The 20,844-nt window shown below is 41.8% G+C and overlaps 1 protein-coding gene across 10 annotated transcripts in view; it reads left to right on the top strand.

The window, feature by feature from the left end:
• cdh23 (cadherin-related 23) overlaps window positions 1–20,844 on the top strand; it is a 658,884-nt gene that overhangs the window by 370,941 nt on the left and 267,099 nt on the right. For all 10 annotated transcript variants that reach the window (XM_068020420.1, XM_068020419.1, XM_068020423.1 and 7 more), the window contains 3 exons: window positions 3,718–3,955; window positions 13,791–13,896; window positions 16,783–16,910. In XM_068020420.1, coding sequence (XP_067876521.1) covers window positions 3,718–3,955; window positions 13,791–13,896; window positions 16,783–16,910 — 472 coding nt within the window. The remainder of the gene's footprint in view (window positions 1–3,717; window positions 3,956–13,790; window positions 13,897–16,782; window positions 16,911–20,844) is intronic.

Raw genomic sequence — 20,844 nt, forward strand, 5'->3', positions numbered from 1 at the left:
TACATTACTAGCATTTTGCAGTACTTCCAAATTTCCACAGTGCTTCATATTAAATAGGTGCCAGTAATGTGATAAAACACATCAATTACTGTATAATGTACAAATAATGAAAAAAAAACAATTCTCTTCGAATCCACATTTGCCAGACCACATTGTGAAATTCAAAGTTAATTTATTTTGCTCTGAGAATTTTGCACATGCATCACATTTCATTACAGTATTGCCCAAACATTTAAATATGTTTCACAGTGAGATAATATCATTGATCTTGTTCTTCCGTAGTTTTCTTCTCTCGCATTTTACACAAGATGTTCGATGCAGCACTTGATGATCTTATCAATTATTGGTATTTATCAGAGGCAGGCGATTTGTTATCGCTTGGAAATGGGTACTTTCATTGCCACCAGGATTTTTTGAGCTAAATTTCGATGAACTGTGCTACAATGTAGATGTCACCTGAGACTTGGTGGGTAGTGCTGTCACCTCTGCCAAGATGTTTGTTGGTTTGTGTCCCACTCTGGATGCTTGAGCCCATCATACATGCTGACACTGCAGTGCAGAACCGAGGGGGTGCTGTTTTGTTGGAATTGCTGTCTGTTGGATGAGACATTTGCCCTCTTGGGTAAAAGATCGGATGGCACTATTCGAAGAAGAGTTAGAGGAGTTATCCCCAGTGTCCTGGCCAATAGTTGTGCCTCAACCAATACCTAAAACAGATGATGTAGTCATTTATTTTGTTATGGGAGCTTGCTGTGTGCAAATTTACTGCCGCATTTCCTACATTGCAACAGTGCTTGCACTTCAAAAGTATTTAATTGGTTGTAAATTGCTTTGAGGCATCCTGAAATTGTGAAAGGCGCTATAGAAATGCAAGTCTTGCATTCCTCCAGTGTAGTAAATGTAGCATTGTGCCAATTTGTCATGGGACTTTGCTCTGCGACCTTATTTGCCTTACTGTTCGTAAAGATTTACATCAAGTAAATCCAGCTTAGCTTTAGCAGGGCTCCCATGATCACATTTTCAGCTAACCTTTTTTGGAATTTTAGTTTTTAAAAAAAAAACTTGCCAAGATCTATTAACCAGCCAACATGTAATTTTTTTAAAAACCCACATTAATTATGTTTTCTTCGTAAACTCACCTGACTTGCTGTGTAGGGGCTGTTGATCACCTGATGTTGAAATGTTAACTGGTTAATACTGTTGTGTTGTGCTAATATTATTGGTGTAGCTGTAATATGTCTAAAATCTTTTTAATCCTTTACTTGGTTATTGAGAGCTTGTTTTCCCTTCATTACTCACCTTAACATCCTGCTACCTACACTGTCTTCATTGCAATCAGTATCTTTCCGTCTGAACAGTTAGGTTCAAAAAGCATTTTACACGGAGTACAATCAGAGCCTGGCAGTGAACTGAGGCAATAATTCAAACCTGGGGTCTCTGATGGTTATAAACTGCTCAAGTTGCACTTTTATGACTTCTTGCGAGCCTCTCGACAGAATTATTGCCTTGTAACTGTTGGCAGCTATCTATTTTTCTCATGTTTGTTACACTATTAAGAGCATATACGATAACTACAATTCAAATCTCTCAACAGAAAAGCCTAAAGGATTAACTTTTAAGAAATGGTTAGTATCAGAAAGGAGAGAGAGTGTGAAATTGGTTTTATGTGGCATTTCAGAGTTTATTTAATAAAACTTAAAACAAATAATCATAGGGTATTGCAAATTCATATTATTCCTGCATTGTATTCAGTTCAATATTGATTTTGTGCCACTTAATATTAAAGAAAGCAGCCCATCAATTTCCCACTCGACAGGCTTGAGTGTTGCTCTTGTCATCAAATTTTCCCCCATGTTGCAATTTACATAATGTAAATTGTATTTTAATATCATTAATATTGGCGTGGTCTCATGAAAGATTAACCAGCTGTTAATGATTGGCTGCCTTTCTTCAACCGTAGAAATTCAGTTTATAAACTCACTTTATTGAAATAACACACATCCCTGTTATTGATTCGCTCTAGAATATTAATTTCTAAAAATGGGAATCACAAAAAAAAATTCATTTTCCCTCCAAATCTCGTAGTCCAGAGGTTTACAAAGGACCAAAGGGGGTTAGTGAGGAAATGAAAAAAATCAATTAAACCCTTGGCATCTTTGCTTTATTCTCCATGGTTGAATATCAAGCAAAAGTTGTGTGCCAACTTGTTGTGCCATGCTCTGACTAACGGGCATACTTTGCTTGTCTTTATTCTGCTGAGTGTGGTAGTTACAGAATTTATTCTTCCCTGCCTTACACCAAAATGCAGTTTATAAATGCAGCTTAGCCTGTTGAGTAGATTGCTGTTCTCCCATGGCTTATAGTTTGGTAAATAATAGTGAGGTTAACAAGGCCATAATAAAAGCAAACAAAACACTGGGGGTCATTTCCAGAGGGGTAGAATTGAAAAGCAGAGAAGTTATGTTAAATTATTTGTCTCAAACCTTGGTTAGACCACAAGTCAGACAACTGTAAACAGTTCTGGTTTCCATATTCGAAAAAAGGATATAGTGGCACTGGAGAAGGTATTGGGAAATGAGATTTACAAGGATGTTACCAAAATGGAGAAGTTCTACATATCTGGAAAGATGGAACAAACTAGAACTCTTCTCTAGAAAAGAGATGAGGGCTGGACCTGCTAGAGGTCTTCAAATTATGTAGGTTCGATTGGTTTCCTGCTTGTAAATTCTATGTGGGGAAAAAAAATCCCAACTTTCAACATTTTTAAGGACAGAGATTTTGACGTTTTGGAAATCTCTGGACACGCAGCCTAAGCACGTCCTGATGCTTTTCTTCTGGTCACCAGGACACCCTCCTGGGAGTCTCCCAGTTACCTTGGCCTCTAATATGTTCATTCTTATCTAGCAGCTGATTTCAACTCACTATAGGGTGAAATATAAGACACAAATTCCCAGGGATTTATGGTATACGGCTCCTCCGTGCATTCCAAGATGCAACGCAGGATCCACTCACCATCTCATGTATGGAGCATAAAACTCCATCCAACACCCCACCTACTCAAGTTAACAAGCAAAGCAGTAACCAGAGGCATTTTTAGTCCCAATCCAACTCTATCAAAGTATGCAGACTTTGGTTATTGGTGTAAATTAGTGTTTATTTCAACTGAACATTTCTTCAGCATAGATCTTTTTATTGAAACATAACATGTTACATCTCATAATATTTAGCCGAGAGGATCTGTGGAATTTACTCATCACGCATTTTTCCAACTGCGAATTTGCAGAGTTAGGCCCTGAAATAAGACATTGTGAATATTAGCGTAAAAATGCTTCATGTGTTTGTATGAAATAACTTTCTCCTCAATTTGAAGGCCAACATTAACACATCTATTTTAAATGGCTGGCAAAATAGCATTGAGCGTTTTTATGCTAACATTGCACAATGTAATTTCAAGGATATGGTGTTTAAATGGGGCAAGCTAAATTTCTCTGTATACCTACAGTTTACAATATGTGAAATTGTATCATTTTTTTTGGGTAGGTAGGGTAATTTCCTGCCTTGTTGCTCTGTTTATTGACAACATGGCTGTTTTATATTACATGTGAGTGTAAGCAATGAATACAAATATTAACCAAAATTGTGTTCTAATGTGCTGCTGCCCTCTTGTTATTTTGCATGTATTTTGCACCTTGTCTCATTACATTTTTTGTCCTCTAGGTTTGCTATTGATAAGGATACTGGCACAGTGACGCTAATCAGGAGACTAGACTTTGAGGCAACTCGGCGGTACACTTTAACCGTAATAGCTAAGGATGGCGGTGGTGAGGAGACCACAGGACGTGTGCGTATTAATGTGCTGGACATCAATGACAATGTCCCCACCTTTCAGAAGGAAACCTACCTGGGAACAATTCGAGAGAATGAGGCTGCTCCAGTGCAGGTGGTCAGAGTTCGAGTAAGTAAAACAGTTACTTGTGGGATAGGCAGGAGCCACAGTGTGACGCCAACACTGGTTCACACTCCTAATTCCACACTCTCTCAATGTCCCCAAACCTGGAGCTGCTATACAGCGAGCAAGGGAAATCGGATATAGGCTTGTCCCAGGCTGCTGCTGTTAGGTGATTTTGATGGTGTGGTTTTGGAAGCCTGCTCATTCTTTTTATTCTTACATGGGATGTGGGCATCGGTGGCAAATTTGTTGCCCATCCCTAATTGCCCTTGACAACTAAGGGGCTTGCTAGATCATTTCAGAGGGCTATTAAGAGTAAACCACATTACTGTGGGTCTGAAGTCACATGTAGGCCAGACCAGGTAAGGACGGCAGATTTCCTTCATAAAGGACATTAGTGAACCAGATGGGTTTTCACAACGATCGATGACAGTTTCAAGGCATCATTACTTACAACACCAGGGGGTAGATCCTGATTTTGTCCAATGGTGTAAAATGGGTGACAGTTGTTCAGCAGCACATTCTACATCTCTTTTGATGTTTATTTGCATTGCGGGAGATCGAGCATTACAATTGCGGTGCTCAGCGACAGGGTGGCCAACCCTCGAGCTTCTTCAAACACTGTCAGCTAAAGCCCGTTGCATCATGACCTTTACTCTTGGTTTACACCAAGGGACCATTAGCTCACCATTCCATAGGTTCCACAGTCGGTCTCAGGATGTAACAAAAGTTGACTGGGCTCCTTACATGTACAGATAAGGTAAACGTACAGTCATCAAACAGGTAGATGTATCTATCAGAAGGTCAGAACTGTACAAATAACTAAACGGCTATCTTTAAGATTATCATTTGCTCCAGCCATGAAGGCTGATTTTTTTTTTGTGGATATTTTCCAGCATGCTATTGCCAACAGATTCAGAATTTAAAAAAATTGTCTTTAACATCAAATCGTTTCTTTCATACAACCTTTCATGCTGGCATTCCTGACGCAAGTAATTTATTGTGCGATTCATTTTGGAACATTACTGTGGTGCGAGAAGGAATGTCTTTTTTTCTCCTCTCTCTCAATTTTCATTCCATCCTGGAGATAGCGACAGGCGTTGGGATGTAGTTCCATGAGTGCAGGTAGCTGGTTTTTTTTGCAGCATCTGAGACACTGATTAGCAGATGATTTGACACAGACTACAAAGATCAGCTCAGCCCTATCCTCACCGAATGACCAAACATTCACACTCGCGGCATCATCAGTTAGTGACTGTTCGCATGGAGAACCTGGTCAATAGTATACCCCATTAAGGACTTGGAGGCAAACTGCAGCATGCTGTGTGATATCCCATGTGAAACTGGATAATTTAGCAGAGACCAAAGATAGAAGGTGCAACCATCCTGATCGGGATTGCACTGTGTAATGCTCACAAACACTGAGCCCTTTGAGGGATGGGGGGAGTGGGGGTTGCTATTTTCCTTTTGCAAAGGACACCTGGCATTATTGTACCTTTTTACTGTTCAAATGTTTCTTATCTTTCATTTCCCCAACACAAATCTTTTCACGATACAGACGAGATACCAACTCACAAGTGACCATTGCCAGTATCTTGGTTGACGACGTTATGTGTTAATTCCTTTTAACTATTTTAATGAGGATGTTGTATTGAATCAGTTAATGCTTCATTTAAAATAGAGGACAGGGAAATCTTCAAATCTCTAAGATCTGCCTGCTAATATTAGTAGGCATCATTTGTAGACTTCTGTTTCAAAGAAGTGTTCTGTAGGTTGAGGTTTCACTGCTAATCTCTGGGAAAATGAACATTTTATTTTAAATCAGCATTTTGAAAATGTTCTCCAAGGGCTAGTAGTGTTTTATGAAGATATGTCTTTGAATACAATAGCTTATTCTCTCAAGTGCAGTATAATTATATCTATTGTGCCTTACTTGTGTTTAATTGTATTACCCTTGTCCCTTAAGAAATATGTTAATGACTTTCAAATATATCTCATTGACTGCGAATGATTATATTCATCACCTTGCCCATATAAATAGTTCAGTTTGATTGGACTAGTTTCCTCTGCTTCAGTTCCTGATTCTTGTAATATTACTTGTTCCTTTTGATATGTATTTGCCCCCATCCCATGAAAGGATTTTTTTTTTTAAAAACTACCCTTTGTGTGAAAACGTGCTTCCTGAATTCACTCCTGATTGAGCCTCGCTCCAGTTTTAAGATTGTGCCCCCTTGACCTGGGTTCGCCGATTTGAAGGGTTGTGCCTAAAACCTCAACTCGTCACTTCTCGCCACTGCTGCCGTGCCCGATTTGCTGAGCGATTTCATCACTTTCTGTTCTGGTTTCTGTTGCAGCCACTTTGATGAAAGGAAATGTGAACAGTGCTATGTGGCTGCACATCCATGGACACAACACAGAGGCTTGGAGATCTTTAATTATAAGCCTCTACCTTTATCTGTGATTTCTCTCAGATAAAGTGAGACTGACTGATCCTTAATTACTTGTTTTTTCAAAAAAGCTATTTACTGCACTGTCAGGTTCCCCAAATCTACTGTCAATTTGGTTATTGTATCTGATTAAGACGTGATTGTGTTGTTAATGAAATTGACATTGTGTTGCATTGTATGGCAGTTTAATTTATTACAGGTAAAGGGGGAGCAGCTGGAACCATTATATGTTACTTCAAAAGTACTTTTTAAATGTACAATATGACCTAAGAGACTAATGGGATGTTTGAGAGAGGAAATTTGAGTTGAAAGGAACATTGTCTCTTAGAAAGCAATGTTTAGCAAATGTGGTCTTCATTTGCCAAACGCACAACCCGAATGCTAAAATTGTGGTGAAATGCCATGCGTGTTGTAATAGTATCAATAAAATTTATTAATATTTATGATCATAGGAACAGGAGGAAGACATTGAGCCCCTCGATCCTATTGTAACTTTTCAGTCACATCATGGCTGATCTTTTTTTATTCATTCATGGGCTGAGAGTATTGCTGGCAAGGCCAGAAGCTATTGCCCAGCTTTAAGTGTGCTTGAGAAGGTGGTGGTGAGCCACCACCTTGAACTGCTGCAGTCCATGTGGGGTAGGTACACCGTCAGTGCTGTTAGGAAGGGAGTTCCAGGTTTTTGACCCAGCGACAGTGAAGGAACGGCGATTATAGTTCCAAGTCAGGATGGTGTGTGGCTTGGAGGGGAACTTGCAGGTGGTGATGTACCCATGTGTCTGCTGCCCTTTGTCCCTCTAGGTGGTAGAGGTCACAGGTTTGGATGTTGTGTGGCAGGAGTCTTGGCGAGTTGCTGTACTGCATCTTGTAGACGGTACACACTGCTGCCACTGTGCGTCAGTGGTGGAGAGTGTGATTGAATGTTTAAGGTGGTGGATCTGAGCAAAGGGAAGACTACATGTTCTCCTGCCTTGGTTCTTTGAAGTAATTTGTGGAGTTGCATACAGCATTACTTCTCACTAGTGACTTATACCAGGATGGATGGAATGGGTTTATCGCTATGTTTGTCTATCTGCTTTAGCTAGAAGTAGTGCATATGTTGATGTAACTTGTAAATTTGGGGGAAAAAAAGCTTTCAAGTGTTCATGGATAAAGACGAGAGTCTCATGGACAAAGATGAGAGTGGTCCCAAAGGAAGAGTGCTAAATTGGGGGAAGGCCAACTATACCAAAATTCGGCAGGAGCTGGGGAATGTAGATTGGGAGCAGCTGTTTGAAGGTAAATCCACATTTGATATGTGGGAGGCTTTTAGAGAGAGGTTGATTGGCGTGCAGGAGAGACATGCTCCTGTGAAAATGAGGGATAGAAATAGCAAGATTAGGGAACCATGGATGACAGGTGAAATTGTGAGACTAGCTAAGAGGAAAAAGGAAGCATACATAAGGTCTAGGAGGCTGAAGAAAGACGAAGCTTTGAAAGAATATCTGGAATGTAGGACCAATCTGAAACGAGGAATTAAGAGGGCTAAAAGGGGTCATGAAATATCTTTAGCAAACAGGGTTAAGGAAAATCCCAAAGCCTTTTATTCATATATAAGGAGCAAGAGGGTAACTAGAGAAAGGATTGGCCCACTCAAGGACAAAGGAGGAAAGTTATGCGTGGAGTCAGAGAAAATGGGTGAGATTCTAAACGAGTACTTTGCATCGGTATTCACCGAGGAGAGGGACATGACGGATGTTGAAGTTAGGAACAGATGTTTGATTACTCTAGGTCAAGTCGGCATAAGGAGGGAGGAAGTGTTGGGTATTCTAAAAGGCATTAAGGTGGACAAGTCCCCAGGTCCGGATGGGATCTATCCCAGGTTACTGAGGGAAGCGAGAGAGGAAATAGCTGGGGCCTTAACAGATATCTTTGCAGCATCCTTAAATACGGGTGAGGTCCCAGAAGACTGGAGAATTGCTAATGTTGTCCCCTTGTTTAAGAAGGGTAGTAGGGAAAATCCAGGTAATTATAGACCGGTGAGCCTGACGTCAGTGGTAGGGAAGCTGCTGGAGAAGATACTGAGGGATAGGATCTATTCCCATTTGGAAGAAAATGGGCTTATCAGTGATAGGCAACATGGTTTTGTGCAGGGAAGGTCATGTCTTACCAACTTAATAGAATTCTTTGAGGAAGTGACAAAGTTGATTGATGAGGGAAGGGCTGTAGATGTCATATACATGGACTTCAGTAAGGCGTTTGATAAGGTTCCCCATGGTAGGCTGATGGAGAAAGTGAAGTCGCATGGGATCCAGGGTGTACTAGCTAGATGGATAAAGAACTGGCTGGGCAACAGGAGACAGAGAGTAGCAGTGGAAGGGAGTTTCTCAAAATGGAGACATGTGACCAGTGGTGTTCCACAGGGATCCGTGCTGGGACCACTGTTGTTTGTGATATACATAAATGATTTGGAGGAAAGTATAGGTGGTCTGATTAGCAAGTTTGCAGATGACACTAAGATTGGTGGAGTAGCAGATAGTGAAGGGGACTGTCAGAGAATACAGCAGAATATAGATAGACTGGAGAGTTGGGCAGAGAAATGGCAGATGGAGTTCAATCAGGGCAAATGCGAGGTGATGCATTTTGGAAGATCCAATTCAAGAGTGAACTATACAGTAAATGGAAAAGTCCTGGGGAAAATTGATGTACAGAGAGATTTGGGTGTTCAGGTCCATTGTTCCCTGAAGGTGGCAACGCAGGTCAATAGAGTGGTCAAGAAGGCATACGGCATGCTTTCCTTCATCGGACGGGGTATTGAGTACAAGAGTTGGCAGGTCATGTTACAGTTGTATAGGACTTTGGTTCGGCCACATTTGGAATACTGCGTGCAGTTCTGGTCGCCACATTACCAAAAGGATGTGGATGCTTTGGAGAGGGTGCAGAGGAGGTTCACCAGGATGTTGCCTGGTATGGAGGGCGCTAGCTATGAAGAGAGGTTGAGCAGATTAGGATTATTTTCATTAGAAAGACGGAAGTTGAGGGGGGGACCTGATTGAGGTGTACAAAATCATGAGAGGTATAGACAGGGTGGATAGCAAGAAGCTTTTTCCCCAGAGTGGGGGATTCAATTTCTAGGGGTCACTAGTTCAAAGTGAGAGGGGAAAAGTTTAGGGGGGATATGCGTGGAATGTTCTTTACGCAGAGGGTGGTGGGTGCCTGGAACGCGTTGCCAGCGGAGGTGGTAGACGCGGGCACGATAGCGTCTTTTAAGATGTATCTAGACAGATACATGAATGGGCAGGAAGCAAAGAGATACAGACCCTTAGAAAATAGGCGATAGAGGATCTGGATCGGCGCAGGCTTGGAGGGCCGAAGGGCCTGGTCCTGTGCTGTAATTTTCTTTGTTCTTAATGACCCATTGTTTACACACATCACTCGATGTACTAAACAAGAGAAACTAGAAGGACTAGATTCAGCTCCTCAGTTGGGTAATTTCAGGTACTGCAGAGGTTGGGGTAGGAACAGGAGGAGGTCAGTCAAGTCAGTTCTGCTATTCACTTGGATCATGGTTGATCTGTATGTTAACTCCATCTACCTGCCTTGGTTCCATGTCCTTTAATGCCCCTGCCTAACAAAAATCGATCAAACTCTTTGAAATTTTCAATTGACTCTCGGCCTCAGCTGTATTTTGTGGAGTGAGAGAGCAATCGTAGCAATCTCTCTCCTTTTTTTAATCCCTTTTTCAAGAACACAATTTTTTTTAAATCTGCAAGTTTTGAGCACAGTAAGAATGGAAGGATTTTTTATTTCTCCTTACAGGACAGTTAATTTATGGAAGAGGCTGCCAAAAAAAGGGGGAAATTCTGGGTTAGTTGGTGTCATTGTAAAGGAAATAAAAGCAGAAAATGCTGGAAAATGCTCAGCAGGTCTGGCAGCATCTGTAGAGGGAGAAACAGAGTTAATGTTTCAAGTCAATGACAATTCGTCAGAACAGGAGACTAAAGATAGTAATAAAACTGTTGGATTCACATGAGGATTAGGATGAAAGTGAAGAGTTCTTGGTTTGGGTAAGGTGAGCAGCTGTGTGATTGAGCTGGTCATGCATGAACTGTTGAAGGAGTGGACTTGATGGCCTCCTTGCCCTTTTGTGGTTTCGTTATGCTACTTAAAATAAGAGGGGAAAAAAGATTATTTTTAAAGATTTAAAGCAAACCTTGTTATGTTTATTGATTGATCGATCAATTGATTTTGCTTTGATTGGAATGTAACATCGCAAGACTTAGCTTTGGCATTGACAAAAGAGACAATGACATTTGCAGTTGAGAGCCAGTGGTTACAATCTGTCATGTTTTGTGAAACGTGAAAGGAGCCAGGAGGGGAATCAGCGAAATTCACAAATCTCTTTGAATGCTTTGAATCGAAAAAGCATTGTGCACCTGAAACTAATTCACATCTGAGGCCCATACGTATTTCCAAGTATTTGCCATCTCTAATGTTGTGCCCTGTGTGAAGGAGAAAAATGCTTTACAGGAAGGTAAGCTCTTTAATGTATGAAGGGACGCTCTTCCCTGTAAACCATTATTATAGGGGCTGGAGAAAATATGGCAGTGTTAGCCGAAGAACAGTTTAATATTGATGAGAATTTTATTTGTGCAATGAGTTGCTATGATCTGTAAAACACTGAGGGGGTAGTGGAAGCAACTTAATAGTTTCAAAAGGGAATTGGGTAGATACATGAATGGGAAAAAAAATATTGCCGGGCTCTGAGGAAAGGGCAATGGAGTGGGATTAATTGGACAGCTCTTCCAAAGAGCCAGCACAGGCACAGTGGGCTGAATGGCCTCCTTTCTGCTGAATCATTCTTTGAAGAATATAGATTACAGCTTTCCTGATCAGGAAAATTCACTTTCTGCCAGAACTGTCTGTCTTGTGGTGAAGATAAGGCATGTAATTGCATGCAAAAGTGAATGGAATCAAGAATTCAACTCCTAAAATGTTAGCGCAAATCACAGCATCCCATATTGTAAAAGCAGAATTTAACTTCTCCAGATGGCTCTGACACTGATAATCGTGCATGTAGCAACAATATTTTAAAAGTCTTCCATAAATTATACACCAGCCATTTGTATTATAGTTGCTTCCTGTAACACATTCCCTGCCGTGCTTTGTTGATCATGCCTTGTTGTTATAAAACAGAATATCCTGTGACTCTGAGTATTGCCACAGGAGATCGACTTGCACATTGGGAAGCGTGACAAACAGCTCAGCTAACTTTGAAAGGGGAGAGAAGTGGTTTGCCTCCTCGTTTCCCCAGGTTACGGACCTGCTTTCATTTGGTTACTAGCAGATGTCACATGGCATTGTTCCTAGGAAATGTGTGAAAGTCTAATTTATGCAGTGTATAATTCTTCTATGAGGTGGAATTGTGCTTAAGAGACTCTGATTCTTTAAGGTCACAATGTCTAATGGCGGTAAATGCCCTCAGGTCAATTACAGATTAATTTCTGTAGATGAGGGAAAAGTTGCAGGGTGTCAGCTACCGATAAAATTCAGGCTCAAGGTCAGAAATTTCTCAACAAAATCAATTAACTTGTAATTGACTAGTTTGAAATAACTCTAATCTGTCTTTTATAATTTGGCGCTATGAAATGTGATGGGTGCTGCAAAAACCTTCAAAGAAATGCGCTGGGAGCGCAACTAGTTATAATTTTAGGATAGAAAGTCTTAGCTGAAAGACATATCCAACTCATGCTATCTGCCCTTAGGGACATTATGAAGCTGGAAAGGATCATTGTTGTTGGCCTGGCAAAGGTCGGGTTCAATAAGTTCAAACATGAGCTGCTGTAGAGCAGTTGGATTTTCCAGGGTTGAAATTATTTAGTCTCTGTCACAGCTCATTCCAGGACATGTCTGAGGATTATATTCCTGAATTGACAGAGCTCGGTTATCTCGGAGTCTCATTGAGTGCCACAGTTGGGGAAAGGAGGAGATTTTTATTGAAGGGAAGGGCCCATGTTTGTTTCAGGAATTGGCCGATGTTTGATACAGGAAGAGGAGATGTTTGGTCCAGTACTCCCTGCAGTCCTGCACTCAATGCTTGATATCTGCCCTGTTAAGGTTAAGATTCCACGGAGGAAGATTTCTGCTGTTAGTAATTCATTGCTAAATCATAATTGTGTTAATTATATACCAACAACATGTCCATAGGGGCAAGGGTGATGTAGGTGATAAACACCTGGACAGATGGAGGCACACCTGCAAGGCACGCAGATGTACAATTTACGTCATGCGGACTCAATGGGATGTTAGCAGGATTGTGCCTTCTGTGGCACAGCACCTGGATTGAGGTAACCTTCCTCCACTTTGTTAAGTAGTTACTTCAGGTTGAGGGAACTTAGCACAGTCTTGAAATATCTTGGTTATCCCCAAGTTCGAAATCCAATTAATCCATTCCTCCATCTACTCGGGTAAGTAGGTCTATCTGTTGTAAAGGAAATCTGTATCTGTGTATAGGATTTTTTTAACAAAAAAATACTATACTGAATATATGGTTGGCAAAAAGTACTGACCATTAAAGACTTATGTATTAAAGACAAGCTTATTGGCGTCAAAGTAAGGGTAGGCCCTGTCGCAACTGGTAGTCAATTAGAAGATGATGCAAGGAAGACCCAGCAGAGAAGAAGGACCCAGGATGAGGTCAGATTGAAGCAATGTCAATTCAAAGTGAGCAAGAGGCAGTTGATCAGAACGCAAACTGAAGGCTGGAAAGAACGGGACGGCTAAGTCTTTTTCTGAAACGTTGTAAAACGTACTGAGCTTTCGTGTGACAGGTTTGGAAAATACAATTCTTTCTCTCACCCCTCTGAGGTCGGTGGAAGAAACAAAAGCGGGCGGTATTAATGAGGAGATTGGGGCTCCTGTGCTTTCGGGGTAGTGGAGTGGGTTACGTATCCAAACTGTGTAACTGATGATGTACTTGTAATTTGCAATAGTTATTGAGTAAATATCCTTGTCAACAGGAGCCTTGGCACACTCTCAATGATGCACACTCTACCTACAGCTTAAACTGAAAAGTCAACCATTTCTTCACAAACTGAGTTGTATATTTTTGCCAAATCCCAATGTCTCTTTCAGTTATTATACCCCTGCCCCCTCGATGTGCCCCCCAACCACCTCGGTTATAACCACTGTCCTCACACCCCCATCTCCCCAGTCTTTCACCTTGCTTTCTCTCCGCAAAGGGCTGCAAGATGAAAGAAACATTTCAGGTCGATGAGCTTTCATCAGAACTTTGGGTGCTTAAAAATTTGGCTACTTGTGTGTTTCTGCAGCAGAAATGCGGCAGTGATTTCACTTCCATTATGCCTTGTCAACCACTGACACGTGCATTTTCTTTTCTTTTTTTTTTAATGCAGGCGATTGATGACGACTCACCTCCAAACAACCAGATCACTTACAGCATTTTCAACACGTCAATTCTGAGCAATAACTTTGATATCGGAGTAACAGAGGGCTATGGGGGTAAGACCTTGCATCCATTTCAACATACGAATTAGGACCAGAAGTGAGGCCATTCGGCCCCTCGAGCCTGCTCCGCCATTTGATAAGATCATGGCTGATCTGATTGTTGCCTCAACTCTGCTTTCCTGTCTACCTGCTCTAACCTTTGACTCCCTTGTCAATCAAGAATCGATCTAACTCAGCCTAAAATATATTCAATGACCCTGCCTCCACTACTCTAAGGAAGACAATTCCACAGACTTACAAACCTTGGAGAAAACATTTCTCCTCATTTCTGTCTTAAATGGGACACCCTTAGTTTTTAAACTGTCTCTTCTGGTTCTAGTCTCTCCCATGAAGGAAAACATCCTCTCTGCATCCACCCTGTCAAATCCCTCAGGATCTTACCTTAAGATCAATGCCTGTCAGGAACCGGGATAGGGGAGGTTGTAAAGATGTTATTAGATGTGTTTGGGAGTCGGCACTTGCCCTGCGATTTCTTAGTTCACCCTCCCATTTCCAGGCTGCAGGTTGGAAGCCAATGTCTGTGGTTCTTCCGTCTGCTGCAAATATTCAAGTGCACACTTCATAGAAAGCAGCTTCCTTAGAAGAAGAACTTTCATTTAAATGGTAACTTTCACAACCTCAGGATTGACCCCAAGTGCTTTACAGCTAATCAAATGTAGTCACTGTGGTAATGCAGAAAACACAGTAGCCAATTTGTGCACAGCAAGCTCCCACAAATGTGATAACCGGACAATCTCTTTTTAATGTTAGTTGAGGGATAAACGTTGGCTGGGAGAAGGGAAAAATATTCCGTGGCTCCTCTTTAACATAGCACCGTGGGATCTTTTACATCCACCAGCGAGGGCAAACGGGGTGTCTCTTTAATGTCTCATAAGAAAGACTTCACCTCAGTATTGCATTGGGAATGTCAGTGTAAATTTTAATGCTCAAGTCCCTGGAGTTAGACTTGAACCCACAACCTTCTGGCTCAGCAGCAGGAGAATACTGCTCACTGAGTCATGACTAACACCTCTAATCTTGATCCTTAATCAGTAGATCTGCATTTTCTGGGCCTCTGATTCGGTCGGCTCCCAGAAACTGGGGTCCTTCTCGCTGTTGACAAAGCTGGTGAAGAATGGACCAGATGTCTGTCACCAGCTATGCACCTATCGTGTAAAATGGCCCAAAGAAAAGAAAATATTCATTTTGCTTGAGTATTATCATAAATACAGTCACAGTGCAACTGAAAGGCCGTTACTCTTAAGTTTTCAGTGCAATGTAATTACACACAGTGATTAAAACTAGATCCCTGTCGTGTTGTTTAAGGTAGAAGCTGCATGTTAACAGTGTAATCACAAAAGCATAGCTGGCACTGAGTGTGTTCTACCTGTTGAAATTCTCACCATGCTTGAAAATATTTTAAGGTGAAGCTCAGCGGACCAGGGTTTAGGCTAATCCTTCATCATCTGTGATTACTCTGAATGTGAAATTCCCAGGTTGTAAAGTAAGTGGTTTCTTAGAAATTTCTCTGCAGTTCTTGACTGTACTTCTCATCTTTCTCAGTATCCTTACGTCAAGTACAATCACTGAGAGGGAGTGAGCAAAGTGTGGCTGAGTGAACTCCCAATTCTCAGCTTGTCTGCTCTGAAACCAGCCACGAGGGGTTGTGTAACAAGGGGACACTGCATTGTTTATAAAATTCTTAAGGGGCTTGAGCAGGTAGATGCTAAGACGATGTTTCCCCTGGCTGGGAAATGTAGAACATGGTGTCACAGTCTTAGGATGAGGGATTGGCCATTTAGGACTGAGGTGAGTAGAAATTTCTTCACTCAAATGGTTATAACTCTTTGGAATTCTCTACCTCAAAGAGCTGTGGATGCTCCGTCATTGAGTATATTTGGGATAGAGGTTGATAGATTTTTGGTTGCTAAGGGAATCAAGAGAAATGGTGATAGTGCAGCAAGGTGGAGTTGAGGTAGGAGATCAACCATGATCTTGTTGAACAGCAGAGCAGGTTTGAAGGGCTGAATGGCCTACCTTAGCTCCTATTTCTTATGTTCTTTAGATTGGAAGCTTAATGTCTCGAGGATCGCATGCACAGATTTCAGTGTGGCCTTTTTGAAAGAAGTGCTTACTTGTTAAAAGGACCCAAAATTAAAATACTAGTACTTCCAAAACTAAGTCAGCAGTGATGGAAATAGATCCACCATTGTTAAAGATTCAAGGTGTATTCACTGTACCTCATATGTGTAAATGGTTTTGCTAGAGATGGATAGTTAAAGTCTTAAGTCTTGTAATTCCATCTTCAAACTTTAAGCTCTTGAGATTGAATTTCTGGCAGCCAACTAGCCACTGCATCCACCTGCTTGACAGCACTGATGAAGTGTACAGAGTGATCCAAATCAGGTGAGGAAAGTGTAACTTGTTTATGTCTGGTGGGCTTTTGCTATCTGACAAAGTACCTGTGTTGCATCTACTAATAGGCAAATTTCTTGCAGTTGAAAATTAATATAAATCAGCTACAAAACACAACTGATGGTCATTTTTAGACAGTGAAGGTTTTGACTTGATACTCTTACTGATAACCTAGAAACTGTCGTTGGTGACAATATTGGACAAATATTTCAGGTGTTCTTATAATAGTCCACCGTTCATTTTTAACCCACTTTCTAAATTAATTAAAAATATTCCCAAGTATAGGTTCATGTCTCTGCAGATATATTTAGTGGTGAAGAAGACTATTGATTTTTACAGTAGCGTAAAGGAATTAAATTGCTATCTGTCGCTGGGAATGGTAAATTAAAATTTGAAAAGATAGCATACAATTGTGTTCGATTCCATGGTGATTTTTCTGAAGTATTGACCAACAATAATCTTCCTCAATGCCTTTCTTTGTTCTAGTTATTATCGTCACAAGGCCCATTGACTTTGAAGAAGTACTAGGAGGTTTTATCTATTTGACCATCATGGCAAAGGATGCTGGGACTCCTCCGCTGTTCAGCACAGTCCCTGTGACTGTTGAAGTTTTTGTAAGTGCATATTAATCTATGTTGTCAGCCCTTCCATAATCTGCAGCAACCCAGGTTCGTTCAGGACCATTGTTTGAGGTTAGTCGTGGCCCCCTTATCTCATGAAGCAGCTGTAGGATCTCGGTCAATACTTCCACACACACGCACAAATTTCATGCTATTAAAAAGAAAAACTTGCATTTATGTAGTGCCTTTCAGCACCTGACGAATGTCAGAAAGTGCTTTACAGCCCATGAAGTACTTTTGAAGTGTTGTAATGGAGACAATTTGTGCACGGCAAGATCCCACAAACAGCTATATGATAAATGATCAGGTAATCTGTTTTGTTTTTAAGTGATGTTGGTTGAGAGATAAATATTGGCCTGTACACTGGGGCTAACTCCCCTGCTGTTCCTCGAAATCGTGGCCTTGGGATCTTTTACGTCCGCCTGAAAGGGCAGGCAGGGCCTCGGTTTAATGGATCATCCAAAAGAATTAATTAAATAAGGCAGCCATTTTGAAAGGCAGTGATGGTTGTGGGCTACGAAACGTGGCAGCCCTTTTTCATGCATCAAATTCACATAAAAGGTAATGACATGAAAGACCAGTTAATCTAGCCTTGATGAAATTGGCTGAAGTTGGTCCATTGGCCCGGAGAGGAGACAAACTCTCTGTTCTTCAAACGGTATGGTGGGATTTTTAACATTCCCCTGGAGCTGTGGAATCAGCAGAGTAGGTTTAAAAAATTCATTCAGAGGACAGCATGAGCGACATTGCAGTATCCACTTGATACCGACACTGGAATATTAAGGTATGAGTCCAAACTCTGCTTTAGGGCTTGAAGTCAACTTTAAACTCTGAAGCAAGACTGTCAGCGAATGAGTAAGCTTTCTCTTGCCCACAGTGACAAACTGCTCATTCAAAAATCATTAGAACAAATACCCCAAGCCAGTCAGGGGTGAGCCGAATCATCCAAGAAGCATCTGTGGCCTTGACACTCTATGAAGACTTTGCAAAGCAACATCTCAACTCACACTGGTTGCGAGGGACATAGTTTTGCAACTGAAGCATGAAACAAGCTTTGTAGATTTCTCATTAAGCTTTAATAAAGGGTAGTTGCGCCATTCTTTGGAATAGAGCGCATGGCTTTTGTTATTAAAGAAGCCTGGAAGCACAGTTCATCATGAGCTCACCTCGTCACGGACTCGAATGTCAAAGATCTCATTCAGCCAGGTAACTGAAATCTAATTAGTTAATTTGGAGACTGTCTGACCTTTGGTCAGAACTTGGCTGCTTGCCAAAGTGGAATTTTAACATCGCAACCTCATACTTACAATTTATAAATTATTCTTCATTCTGTCTCCCAATCTTCATCTCCCCCTCCCCCTCTTTGTTGTGTTATGATATTAGATGGCTGATGCTGGAGTATCTGGTTTTAGTTGTGGATGACACAGCTGGGTCGTCATGACTACTTTGCATAATTACCCGTCATAGTGACTTAACGCCTTATTGATTCTTAATTTGAAAGTCTGTTTCAAAAAGAAAAGGCTGCCTGGGCTGTGATGAGCATCTGAGATTAAGCGGGCTAGTGGGAGTTGATAAAATGAACTGTCTGCTGTTAGTTTTACACAGTTTGTATTGTACGAGTCTTACACTTATTGGGGACTTTTTTTTTACTGCAATTGGTTTTGATTTTATTGCGAAAGTTGATTCTTTATCAGCTTACTTTTGGTCAGATTTGTGGTTTGATGTGTAATTTGCACAGTTATTACTCTCTGAATACTCTGTTAACTGCTTATTTAGATATGTTAGAATTTGTTCTAAAGTTTCTGTAATGCACCATTTTCTACAAACACTCCCTTAGTCTGTCTGTCCAGCCAGCAGTTGATCTTGCCGATTATCTGCTAGTGACTGCACAGTGCCTGTTATATGGGGACAGGGCATAGTGGCAGAGTTGAGAATGAAGTGCATTCCTTCCTCTCTTGATCCCACTGTTGTTGGCCAACCCTTGAGCCATTAGGCTCCACAGTCTGGAATTCCCTTCCTTACACTCCTTTTCCCCCTCCACCGCCCTCTTCTCCTTAAAATCCACCCCTTTGTGGTCCCCTCCACTTCTGATCCCCTTCTTTAACTTGCTGTCCATTTTTTGTCATGTTAGGCCTATATCAAGTGCCTTTGGATGTTTTTCTACATTAAAGGGGCTATATAAATCGAAGTTGTGTTTTTTGTTGATTTATATACAAGTTGCTTTATATTAATCAAGTAAAATCACATTCAAGATATGGAATGGGTCTCAGCTGCTCAGGCCTTGTCTGTCATTATTGGACCAATGGAGCTTCCCAACGCTATATCCTGCCATATACGGGCATGTAAGAATCGAAACCTTAAAACTCTGGTCCTGAAGACTCGGGCCCGATCTTTTCAAGAGTGGTATTATGTTGCTGCAGCTTCGGCAGATCCTTAATCAGTTCATGGTTACGCAGTCCAGCTGTCAGCAAAGGAAATACATGAATTAGCGTTTCCAAGTTCTCTTTGCCATAATTTTCCATCAGAAAAAGTCTCAAAATAGGTACTGGAGAAGCTCTGTGTTTTGGAATGCTAATTAGAATCGCTTTTGCATATGATGCTGGAACTGCAAAGTGTGGAAAGCTCCATCGCTGGACACCAGAGGTCTTGCACTGCTTTTACAAGTGAAATTAGGAAACTCTTTAGCACACAAAGGCCAGGATTTTGTGTGGCCCCCTGATGTGGAGGCGGGCGGAGTGCCAGGGCATGGAATATCGCGACTGGGTGGAGGGGTTGGAGGGCCTGTCGCCAAGCAATCTTCCCGGCGGCAGAACAGGCTGACGATGACCTTACTGCCCAGAGGCCAATTGAGGCCCTTAAGTGGCCTATTAATGGCCAATTAAGGGCCTTTCCCCGCCGCCACTGGGATCTTAGCAGGGACGCCTTGTAACACGAGGTGCCTTCCCTGCGGGCTTGGGGAGGGAGTCCCTACTTGATGGGCAATTTGTGGCCCCTGGAGGACCCCCATCAGGAACCAGTTTACCCATTGGGACCCCCTTCCCCCTGAACTACACGGCCACATCCCTCCCCACTCCCCCTTGCCGGGGCTTTCCGTACTGGTCCTGGTGACCCCGCCTCACTCACCTTGGATCCAAGGCCTCTGCAGTTCTGGCAGTGGCCATTGCTCCCAGTAGCACTGCAGGCCCTGTGATTGGCTGGCACCTCTTGGAGGTGGGATCCCCGTTGTAAAAGGGATGGTGATCCCGGCTCCTGAAACTTTGATTTAAAAAGACCGAGGATTGCTCCAAGAAGGAGGTGGGCGTGTTGGGGTGAGGGGGGCACGAAAAGGCAGAGGCGGGCTTTCCCCTCCCTTTTCGGCCTGGTCCTGGCAGCCCCGCCTCCAACACAAAATCCAACCCAAAGGGTGGTAGAAGTTTGGAACTCTTGCTAATGGCAATTGATATTCGATCAGTTGTAAATTTTAAGTCAGAGATTGATAGATTTTTGTTATCCAAAGGTATTACGGGATTTGGGGCAAGGTTGTGTATCTGGAGTTAGGCCACAGATCAGCCATGAGCTAATTGAACGGTGGAACAGGCTGGGGCGTTCACTGGCTTCCTCATGTTCCTATGTTTCAGTGAACTCTTGGTGTTTGCTTGGAACATAAAAATTTATCCTCAAGCACCCCAGAATCGTTTTAAGAAACCTTTTAGATATTGTGGTGAAGGGAGTCAAGGGATGGATGTCCTGAGATGGGCTGAATGGCCTCTCTCATTCAACATCCATCTTGATTGTGAGGTTAAAAGTGCTGAAGTTTCTCATAGATTTAAACCAATTTGACTGAGCTGTCAAACTTAGGATTTTTCACCAGTCTCTGTTTAATCACACTAAAGTCAGACAGCCCATCACCTGATCTGGGGTGGCTCTCGTTTTGTTTGATTTGCTTTAA

This window comes from Heterodontus francisci, chromosome 42 (assembly GCF_036365525.1).
Source record: "Heterodontus francisci isolate sHetFra1 chromosome 42, sHetFra1.hap1, whole genome shotgun sequence".
In the NCBI taxonomy this organism is placed as follows: domain Eukaryota; kingdom Metazoa; phylum Chordata; class Chondrichthyes; order Heterodontiformes; family Heterodontidae; genus Heterodontus; species Heterodontus francisci.